The following is a 12,152-nucleotide window of genomic DNA, read 5'->3' on the forward strand; positions in this document are numbered from 1 at the left end:
AAAGAAAAAAAAATTATGTTGAAAATTGATTAAAAATTACATCTCAAATTAACCAGTTTTTTAGGTTGACTAAACCTAAAATAATGCATTAATAAAATATTAAGAAAGTAAATTACTTGATATATACTTTTGTTTGTAAAATGAAATAATTTTTCATGGTAAAAAATGTAATTCACTGAAAATCTTTCAAAGTTTTTAATAAATGATTTGCTTAGAATGACCATGGGTGAAAAACCAATAAACTCACAAAAAAGTCAACTTTCAAAGTAAATTTTCTCATGAGAAGTAGTTTAATTTTGTACCTTTTCATAGTAAGAACAGCTAATATATCACGCAATCCATTTTCTTTTTTATTTAAGTCCTGAAGTACAACCTGTTTATGCAAAAATAATACAAAGATGATTCAATACTTTTATGTATTAATGAATTAACACATCACTTACTTTAAAGGAGCAAATCTTACTTATTTCTGAAGCAAACCTCTTAAGATGAGGCAGTTTTTAATTCTCTTACCTTTTCTGATAGAATGTGAAGAATAGGAGGCAAGCTTTTTTTATTTTTTTTGGAGAAGTTTCTGCTATAGGGCACATGCGCTTGCCAGACAGACAGAGAGAGACATAGAGACAGAAAGCGAGAAATCACCCCCAAGGGGGGATGGTCACGCCGCAATCCCTTCTCCTCCATTCTCCTCTCAGGATCTTGGGCACGCACGCACACGCGTCCGGCGTGAGTTCTAAGCTACCGGGTCCGGGACGCGAACCCTGGACGACTACGTGGGAGTACAACGACATAACCATTATGCTAACTGCTGGTTCCCTAGGAGGCAAGCTTTAATAACTGAAAATGTTTCCTCCAGAAGGAGGGCATATAAGATAATTAATGTATTAATCCCTCTTAAATGTCAGGACCTAGATTAAAATGATTATTTCTAGGAAATAATGTTTCAAGAGGCTGGCAGGTGGTATGGTAGTTAAGGTGCTGAACTCCTACATGGCCAACGGCTGTCTGAGTCCTGGACCTGGCAGCTTGCTTTTTCAATTTTCCTCTCTCTTGCTGGTCAAATTAAAAAAAATAACAATAAATAAATTAAATAATTCTTTTAAAAAATGCTGCTTGCCTTACAAAATAAGAATTACTATTGCGACTAGTACATGGCATAATGGCTATGTTGCTAGACTCCCACATAGTCAACAGTGGTTCAAGTCCTGGACCCAGTGGCTTAAAACTCAAGCTGTGTGTGTGAGTGTGTGTGTCCAAAATCCCAGGAGGTGACTGGAAGAGAAGAGATTGTGGCATGGCCATCACCCCTGAGGGTTGATTTCCCACTTTCTGTCTCTCCACACAGTCGATAGCAACAATCTCTCTTAAAAGAAAAAAAGGACTACTTTTCTATTTGGTAATTTTACCATTACCAGTAACATTTAAATTATATTCAGTCAAGCCTTTGATATACACTTTTTAAATTTAATTTTATTTATTCATTTATTTTAATTTGACCAGAGAAAGTGAGAAAGTGAGAAAGCAAACTGCCAGGTCCAAGACTTGAACTATGGTCAGTCATGTGGGAGGGTCTAGCGCCTTAACCACCATGCCACCTGCTGGGCTCCTGATATACACTTAAAAAAATCAAATATTTTAAATGCACTTGGAAAACCACCTATTTGAAAGAAACAGGTGGTGGGGCCGGCAGGTGGCATGGTGGTTAAGGCACTTGGACTCCCACACAGCTGACTATGGTTCAAGTCCCAGACCTTGCGGCATGCTTTCTTGTTATACCCTTCTCTCTCTGGTCAAATTAAAAAAAATAAGAATCATAAATAAAATTAAATAATTCTTTTAAAAAAACCCCAAACACATGGCAAATTCTTTTGTATAACTGCAATTATATTTATAAGTAAGAGATACTAATTAGTTACTGTGAAATTCCTTCATTCCTAAAGAAAGGTATAGGTATACTAATAAACTAAATTTGGACTTTGGCAGTTATTTTTCAGATTTTTGCCAAGATCAAGTTTAATGACCTTAAGCAAGTCACTAGGTTTCTTGTTTTACTTATTTGTAAAATGAAGAGGTTAGAACAGATGAGCACTCTGACAGGTTCTCCAAATTCAGTGTGATGTGATTAATCTTGTCCTTCTGGCATCTTTAAGTTAGAATCTGATGGCAGCAGCTACAGAGTGTCAAAGCAGGATGTGAAGAGAAGAGGTAACAAAATGCACACAAGAGAGCAGCTAGGGGAACACTAAGCTACAGTCTGAATTTGGAAACCTGCTGCACAGGAAAGTACCTATTTACACACAGGAAAATCACCTGGAAGAGCTTTCAAAATTTTACCAATAAGTTCCCAGTTGGTACATCTGAGATGTAGCCCAAGCCTGCTATACGTGTAGTATATAGGTATGTGGGTATTTTAATTAATCTTTTGTTGGAATGGAAAATAAACATAAAATATATTATCACTACTATCCATCCCCTCTTCTCAAAATAACTAAACATTTTAGTCTGATTCCAGAACTTTTCTCTGAATGCACATATTAAAAAAAATACAATCACATTATCCATCCTCCTTTGTAACCTCTCTATTTTTACTATAAAAATGATTAATGTGCATCCCTGATGTTATTTGTAAAAGATTCAAAATACACACCAGCAGGTGGTGTAATGGTTACGTTGCTGGACTCCCATATAGTCAACTGCGGTTCAAGTCCTGGACCTGGTGGCTTAAAACTCATGCGCATGTATGTGTGTATCCAAAATCCCCTCGTTGTGGGGGCGACTTCTCACTTTCTGTCTCTCTGGCAAGCACATGCACCCTACAGCAAAAAATCTCTCCAAATAAAAAGCACAAAGTAAAACAGTAAAATCTTCCTGGTACCCCTATACATTCACTATGGTTTCTGGAATATGGTTTAAATACCTACAAATATTTTCTGTATACATGCATGGAAACCTAAAAATGTGCACCTACTCAAACACCGCTTGCCTCATGCACATACACACTCATGCTCCCCATCTTTTTATTTACACATAAATGAAATCTTACTGTTAATCCTGCGGTCCTTGCATGTAATGCTGTGGTCCTTGCATGTGTGCACGTATTTTAATACAACAGTATTTCTTGGAAATGTTTCTAAGTAAATAACATGACTCCATCTCCCTCTTTTTAAAGGATTCAGGGGATCATACAGTATGAAATGTGTATGGCATTTTGTGCTTTTGGTATTTTGTAGAAGTAAATTTATCTTGCATCAGAGACAATATGATACAATGGGAAGAACATAGGATAAGACTAACCCGAGAAGAAAAATGAGCTAGATCAAGAAACTAACAGGGTGGGGCTGGCAGGTGGTGTGATGGTTAGGGGTGCTGGACTCCCATGTGACTGACCCTGGTTCGAGTCCTGGACTTGGTGGCTTACTTTCTCACTTTCCCTCTCTCTCTCTCTGTCTCCTCTGGTCAAATTGAAAAGATAAATGATAATAACAAATAAAATTAAATAAATCAATTTTAAAAAAAGAAACTAACAGGGTATTTACTACCATTTAACCATCTATAAAATGCATACAACATCTCATATCACAGCATTTTTAAGTTGTTTGTAAACTGATTAGAACAACTGGCATTTAGAAAACAAACAATCATTTATTTCCCCTTCTACTTACCTAATTACCAACGTGAGCCAAAATCACATAGACAAGCAGCTCATAGGCAAACTGCATTCTTTCCCCCTATGATTCTTTCAAATTAAAGTTGCCTATTTTTTTTTCTTTCAAAAATGAAAATGGAAAAGCAATATATTCATGGAAATGTGTAGTGTATCCTATACAAATTTTGTATAAGACATTAACAACCTAAGTCAGAAAGGAAAGCTAATAAATTTCACATGCCTAAATCCTAGGCTAACTTATGTATTCACCTGTGCAAACTTGGTTTCCTCTTTGGCAGAGTTCTCCCCGCCAGATTCATAGAGTTCAAGGCATACGGAAGATACACTTCCAGGGGCTTGTAAGGTGTGTTGTCTTCAAGCTGGCAAAGGAGTCCCTGATGGAAACAATACTGTGAATCTGCTGGCTCCTGATTCATCCACTCCCTAGTAAGCAGGAAAATAAGAGGCAGAACTTTTTGACATTAATTTGTATAATTAAAAAAGTTATTCCTATAAATAAACTACATATTATTTGTTTATAACTTGGAAACTAAGCAAACAGAAGAAAATAGAAATGATCCTTAAACATATATTGAAATATACTTCTACCTGTATTAAAAGCTTATGATTAAAATTATAGTTAACTTCTATTTGCCTAAGAAATCGCATGGGATAAAAATTAATAAGAACCTAGAAGATTATAAGTCTAAATTTATTCATTTATCCTTTTAAATTTATTATAATAATTATTTTTTATACATTCAATCACTACACATCATTTACCTTGTATAGAGAATTTACCCAATATAAAATACATCTCAGACCAGTCCAGTTGAGAATACTATACACATCAACAGGTAATAAACCACTTCTGTGTCCCACGAATGTCTTACCTCTCTGTTTTTCCCCCTAATTACCTACCCTATACTCTTCCCCTCTACTACCCTCCATCCCACTGTCTCTAGTGTCCATAATTATTTTCAATTTTTTTATGTCCTCCAATATTTCAGTGTCTACCATGTAAGCCTAAACTAACATCTCTACAGTATACAAATTTTTATTGTAAAATCATGGCACATATAAAAATTTGTGGCAAATAATTACAGAAAAGGTAAACATACCTTAACTAAAATGTCTTTGGCTGAACATTCAATCATGGGAGAGTCTTCCACTGATAGGTTTTCCCTCCCAATAAGAATTCCAGCTTCTGTTGCTGCACCAATGGGAATAACTTCATCAGGAGGGATAGAATTGAGAAGCTCGACAGCTGGGAAAAGGTCTTTGATCAGCTGCTGTAGCTTTGGGATTCGAGAGGACCCTCCACAAAGGACAACCTAAGCAATGAAGGATACATTGCAATTTTTAAATTTTTTTTTAAAGAAAATGTGTGTTTCTCATAATGAAGTGTAATAAGCCAAACCATTTCATCACATGTGGGCATGGTGGCGCCTGCCCTGTGGCAAAAACCTGTGGAGGCTGGAAGATTGTGGCATCGAGTTCATCTCATCACATATAATGATAAATTTAAAAAGTCCTATATTTTAACATTCTATTTCATACCATACTGAATGTATAAATATACAAACATATATAAAAATATATAACATATTATATATACTTAATATACAATATTTTTTACTCATGACAAAATTTAAAAGAAATCTCAGTACATACTAGAAAACAGTGTAGCTATATAAGTGGTTCTCTAAAATTTTATGAATCAAGATAAATATCATGAGAACAAACAAAATGTGAATTATGTCTTTCAAACTGTCACATTCAACATTAAATCTTTATTAATAAACAATAAGGGGGCTAGCAGGTGGCATGATGGTTAAGGCACTGGATTCCCACCTAGCCGACCACAGTTTGAGTTTGGATCTGGTGGTTTGCTTTCTTTCTCTAGTCAAATTAAATAATAATAGCAATAAATTTTAAAATAAACAAATTTAATAATAGCAATAAATAAAATTCAATAAATGATTAAAAAAACTCAAAAATCCAGTAAGTGCTATAAAAAAATCCTGGAAAATTTTGGCTTTTGTTATATTCATTTTAGGGTAAATACACATCGTATTACTATTATTGTTGACAATAACCAGAAAGTTTTTCTATTTTATTTTTTAAAATTTATTTCTTCCAGGGACCTGCAGTTAGCATAATGGCTATGTCGCTGAACTCCCATGTAGTTGACTGCAGTTAGAGTCCTGGACCCGGCGGCTTAAACTCACACCGGGCACATGTGTGCGTGTGCCCAAGATCCTGAGAGGAGAATGGAGGAGAAGGGATTGCAGCGTGGCCATCCCCCCTGGCGGGTGATTTCTCGCTTTTCTGTCTCTCTCGCTCTCTCTGTCTTTCTGGCGAATGCACGTGCCCTATAGCAAAAAACTCTCAAAAAAAAAATTATTTCTTCCATAAGGAAGAGAGCAAATGTTCCCCCATCAGAGTCTCGATGCTGTAATACACCCTCAGCCTTCAGCCAGTCCTAAACGAACATATATGTATGTCTAGTGTACTCAGTTCAATCTGGAGACTTCCTTAGCAACCAGTTAGTTTTACTATGAAAATGATTTAATCAAGATTTCTTTTGTAAAAAATTTTAGTATGGGGGACCAGCAGATGGGGTAATGGTTACGTCGATGGACTCGCACATAGTTGGCTATGGTTCAAATTCCAGAGCCAACGGCTTAAAACTCACGCTGGGTGCATGTGTGTGTGTGCCCAAAATCCCAAGAGGAGAATGGAGGAGAAGGGACTGTGGTGTGGCTATCCCTTCTGGGGGGTGATTTCTCACTTTCTGTCTGTCTCTCCAGCAAGCGCAGATGCCCTATAGCAAAAATTTCTATTAAAAAACATTTTTTTGGTAGAAAATATATATTTCAAATATAATTACTCTTATCAGGTACTTTTTAACTATAACTTCTGCAATATTTTGTAAAATGAAACTGCTTTTAAAAAAATTATCACACCACCTGTATTACTTTACTTGGGCTGCTATAACAAAATACCACAGGCTGGGTGGCTTAACAACAGAAATTTATATCTCTCAATTCTGGAGGCTGAAAGTCTAAGATCAAAGTGCCAACAAGGCAGGTTTCATTCTGAATCCTTTCTTCTTGGCTTACTCTTGGTGGCCATCATCTTGCTGTGTCCTTACATGACTTCTCCATTGTGACTTTGGGCTGCTATAAAAATCTAGAGCCCCACTGATGAGCCATAGTCCAGGAGAAGCAACTGACAGCTCATCAACCAGGAATGAAAGAATGAGTAAGCAGTTAACATTTCTCTGTAGGCCAATACAACTGAAAAAATAAGACTGCTCTCCTTTCAAGTGTTTGGTGTCAAAAGGAATAATTTTGTTTGGACATTATGAGTAGTCTGAAGTGCATCATTTAACCTTTTTGCTAACATGAATACTGTAAAAAATTATGAATTACCACTGAAAATTAAGTAATATAATGAGAATAACCCCTCATAACAAGTAAGGTCTAGCCTAGAAATACAATGAGAGTTCCACATTAGGAAATTATTAATTCATCACATAACCTTCAAATAAATATAAAGGAAACCATAAGATCATCTCACTGGTGTCCCAAAATACATAGTAAAGACAAGTATTTTATATTAAAATTCCCTTCAAAATGCTGTCTCAATAAGGAGAACTTATTTCAAACCAATTACCAGTAATGTCTGTTGGCAAAGAATATTATTCCCCTAATAAATAGGAACAAAAGGAGGTCTAGCATGAACACAAATAGTTAAGTTCTGATAATAGTAATCAAATATAAAACAGAAATAAGAGACAGATACTTGAGAGAGGAAAGTATCACCACTTACAGGTACGACCCATTCTCCATACTCTCAGTCCATGCCATTTTCCTGCTGTCTTTATAACACAACCGATGATGAATGCGATATACTTATCATTACCACTATCTCACCTTTTATACTGAACTTGCTCCAGTAAGGTGATTATCTCCAATGCAACTGCTCTTATCAGTCATGCCACATTGCCAAGTCTACAAACAATTCTGGGCCTCACTGGACTGGACCGGATCTCCCACATTATGGGACAATTGCCCTTTTTCCATTTACTGACATATTTTTATTTTATTATACTTATATTCTTAGTACTCTAGCTAGTCCTAAATCCTGTCTGCTAGACCCCTTTCTGGCTTGTTTTTGTCCTGAACCCCCAGGCTTTGTCCAAGGGTCTCTCCTCTATTGTAGGTGACCTTGTCCAGTCTCCTGGCTCTAAGTAGCATAAGGGTACTGTCTAATATTTATCTCTATCCCACACCCTCTCCAAATCTAGACAAATGTGTCCTACAGTGTACTCTTCACACTGCAGCCTAGCTCATCTTTTATAACCCCTCCCTGCTCACTGAGATCACTTATGCACTTTAAACAAACCAAGTGGACTCCCTTCCTGCTATTCTCTGCCTAGAACAACAGCAGATATTTACACAGCTCATTCCTTCACTTACTTAGGTCTCTGACTAAAAGCTACCTTCTCAGAAGGAGATCTGACCTGAAAAATCATCTTGACACTAGCTGTGTCCTTATCCTGCTTAATAATATTTTTTCTTTATAATACTATGACTGGATATTATTTTATTTATTTTAATGTTATTATTATTTTTTAGATTTTTGCTGTAGGGCACATGCGCTCACCAGTGAGATACAGAGAAAGATGGAAAGTGAGAAATCACCCCTCCCAGGGGGGGACAGCCACGCAGCAATCCCCTCTTTCCCATTCTCCTCTTGAGACCTTGGGCATGTGCATACCTGTGCCCCATATGTCTTTCAAGCCACCAGGTATAGGACTCGAACCAGGGAGTCAGCCATGTGGGACCCAGCGCCCCAACCACCACACTACCTACTAGCCACTAGACATTATTTTCTTTATCTGTTTCTTTATTTCCTGTATATCCTCATAAGAATATCAGTTCTATGAAGGCAAAATGTTGTTATACAGATGATCCCTGACCTAAAATGATTCAACTTAGAATGTTTTACTTCACAATGGTGGCAAAGTAATATCCACTCTGTAGAAGCCATGCTTTAAGTATCATACAACCATTCTTTTTTCCCTTTCAATACAGTAATCAATAAATTATATGAGATATTCAATACATTATTATAAAATAGGTTTTGTGCTATGGATTGGATGTCTCCTCTTCCCCCTTCCCCCCATTTATGTGTTAAGACTCAGTTGTTAAGTGAAAGATAAGTGAAAACTGAATCTCCCTTCATCATGTTCCAGGGTAGGGTCTTTGGATGTTATAAGGTATTAGAATCAGGCCCCTGAGATTTGGTTCTGGTGTATCTATAAGAAAGCAATGAAAACCAGAACAGGTAGAAACTTACAGTTTTTCTGCTCAAGATCCTGCCCTCTCCCATGTTGTAGCCTCATGAGAGGTTGGCCCTTAGATCTCTTAAACTGTGAATTAATTTCTATGTTTACAAAACACTCAGTTTCAGATATTCCTGTCAGCAGTACAATAACAGAGTAAGATACTCTGTGTTAGAGATTTTGCCCAACTGTAAGCTAGTATAAGCATTCTGAGCACATTTAAAGTAGATTAGGCTAAGCTATGATGTTCAGTAGGTTAGATGTATGAAGTACATTTTCAATTTACGATACTTTCAGCTTACAATGGGTTTACTGGGCCATAACCCCACTGTAAATGAAGGAGCATCTGTATTTACCACTGAATCCTAGATGTCTAGAACAGGCTACTATGGAATAGATATATTTGATAATTGTCTGTAGGTTAATTAGTAAACAAATGTGAATGTATGCTTAGGAAATTAAAAATAATACATTAAAAATCACTAATCCAAAGATCTATGAAGTGGCAAAATGTATAAAATAAATAAGCAAAATCAATAGGTATCTCATTTCTCAGCAAAAATAAACTAGAAAAAAAAAGTTCAAGAAATTCATCTATACTAGCAAATCTCACAGTATTCTTAGCAATAATTTAATGGTAAATATTAAGAAAACACATAATTTAAAAGGTATTAAAGATTTGACTAGAGAGACACCAACCTCATGCTTAGGAAAACTAAGTATAAGTACTGTAAAGTTATTACATAATTTCCAAATTATTTTATAGACTTAATCAATTGAATCAAAATTACAATGAGATTTTTATGTAAGAAGTTAAAAAAATAATTCCAAAGACTTCTGGAAAAACATGTGACTGAAGAGAATTTTTATATTGCAATATTAACAAAAGTTTCACATCTACTCATAAAGTATGTTACTTTTTGGTGAGCAACTTGATAAATATTAAGTCTTAAAATCTGGGATTTTACTTCTAAATTTTATCCTAAGGAAATTAAGGATACTCACAAAGCTGCATAGACTAAAATAGCCTACATATCCCATATAAAGAATGGATTTTATAAATTATGGTACATCAATATAATGAAATACTATGAAATTATAAAATTTGCAGTTGTAGAACTGCCAAGTTGATTAAAATGCAGGGATTAGTCACATCAATTTATCTATGCACTCTTCCATAAATAAGCCCACAGTGAATGAAGAGAATTAAGAAGGTATAAACACAGAAGGGCAAAATAAATGGAAGAGAGATCTTGAGTCAGAGATTTCAAAAAATTTTGGAAGCTAGAAAGGAAAAGAATAATTGCCTAAAACAGATGAAGTGGGGTGGCTTGATTCATAGAACTTTAGAGTGGCTCAAGACCCTGGAGCACCAAGCCACCACAGAAAAGCAGGGTGAAGCACAGAACTGAAAACACAAGGGCTGGTTGGAAGCACACATATGGTGCAACTAATTCCCCAGGACTCATCCCCTGACTAGACAGGGGGCTACATATACATTCTCCGACACTTAGGGATGGGGGCGAATTTTTTTTTTTTTGAAAGGTTTTCGCTATAGGGCATGTGTACTCACCAGAAAGACAGAGAGAGACAGAAAGTGAGAAGTCACCCCCTAGGGAGGCCATGCCACAATCCCTTCTCCTTCATTCTCCTCTTGGGATCTTGGGCACATATGCACATGTGCCCAGTGTGAGTTTAAACCACCAGGTGCAGGACTCGAACCGTGGTCAGCTATATGGGAGTCCAGTGACGTAGCCATTATGCCAACTGCTGGTCCCATGGGATGGGGGAGATTTAACCCACAGAGTTATGGGACTCAGATACAAAGGTACAGAAGGAGCCAGGGGTGGGACAAGAGCAAGAAAATAAAATCTGCATATTCAAGAAGAGGATTCCTGAAGCTCTTTCTCTCTCAGGAGACCAGGAACCAGACATGTCCTCCTCAAGCAAAGGATTAGACTTCTTCCAGAAAAATCAAACATTCCTAATACTAGATCTCCAGATACTAAAAATAGAAAGGCAGTGGGCACAAACATAAAGAGCTTGGGAAATGGAGGCAGTCTGCATGAGTTTCAGCCCTAGCTCTGTCACTCACAAGTCAGACTTAATGGTTGAAAGCAGATTATTTAACCCCTCTGAAAATTTCCTAGTTTCCTCATCAGAAAACGAAGATAATAATGCTCACTTCCTGATGCTTTCATGAAGACTAATTTCTTTTTTTTTTTTTCCTTTACCAGAGGGCACTTGCTGGAGAGGGATGGGGGTGGAGATTATGTGTTTGGGAGGGTGAGAAAGCATTCTTCCCTAGGAAAAGGTCACATCACAATTTGTTCTCTATTTTTCTCTCCTTTTGGGATTTTTGGCATGCATGGACACATTCACAATGTTTTTCCGAAGTCACTGGATCTAGAACTTCAACTATGCAGTCAGCCATGTGTGATCCATATGCCTTAACCACACGCCTCCAGCTGGTCCAGATTATTTTTTTTTTCTTTTTTAGATTTTTGCTATAGGGCATATGTACTTGGGAGACAGACGGAAAGTGAGAAATCACTCTCCAGAGGGATGGCCATTCCGCAATCCCCTCTCCATCCTCTTCTCAGAATTTTGGGCATGTGTACACACGTGCCCAGTGCAATTTTCAAGCTGCCAGGTCCAGGACTTGAACTGTGGAGTTAGCCATGTGGGATCCAGCTGCCTTAACCTCCATGCTACCTGCTAGCCCCAGATAAACTGTTTTAATGTGCATAAAGCCCAATCATTCACTCCAATACACTGTTACAACCTGTGAGTGCAATCTATTTCCTAGCCCACTGTTAGGCCTGGCATGACAAGAAATAGGGATACAATGACACATGCTGTATCTAAGCGGAAGCTTTAGAAGCACTGTATGCTCTACAAGTGTTCTTCCTCTTTTGTCTCTGCCATGAGAACTGCACATCTCAGGTAATGGCTCCTCCTTTAGCCTATGAACTAGAATGAGAGGCAGGTAAAGCAATAATCATCTCAGCTGCCCACATATTAATAAAAGAGAGAAGAGAAATGTTGGCTGAACCTTATAAGTTCAGGGCCAGCTGATGGTACAGTGGTAACACCACTAGAACCATATGGGAAAAGTCCTGGGTTCACATCCTGAGATCTCTCTGAGCA

General features: G+C 37.1%; 1 protein-coding gene across 1 annotated transcript in view; it reads right to left on the reverse strand.

Annotated features, from left to right (window-relative positions):
• MSANTD7 (Myb/SANT DNA binding domain containing 7) overlaps positions 1–12,152 on the reverse strand; it is a 36,476-nt gene that overhangs the window by 1,264 nt on the left and 23,060 nt on the right. The window contains exons 11-13 of the mRNA XM_006172183.3: positions 4,768–4,980; positions 3,917–4,090; positions 303–373 (exon numbers count right to left, since the gene is read on the reverse strand). Of these exons, the coding sequence (XP_006172245.2) occupies positions 4,022–4,090; positions 4,768–4,980 (282 nt within the window). The 3' untranslated portion in view covers positions 303–373; positions 3,917–4,021. The remainder of the gene's footprint in view (positions 1–302; positions 374–3,916; positions 4,091–4,767; positions 4,981–12,152) is intronic.

Source organism: Tupaia chinensis, unplaced genomic scaffold, assembly GCF_000334495.1.
Source record: "Tupaia chinensis unplaced genomic scaffold, TupChi_1.0 Scaffold000285_1, whole genome shotgun sequence".
In the NCBI taxonomy this organism is placed as follows: domain Eukaryota; kingdom Metazoa; phylum Chordata; class Mammalia; order Scandentia; family Tupaiidae; genus Tupaia; species Tupaia belangeri.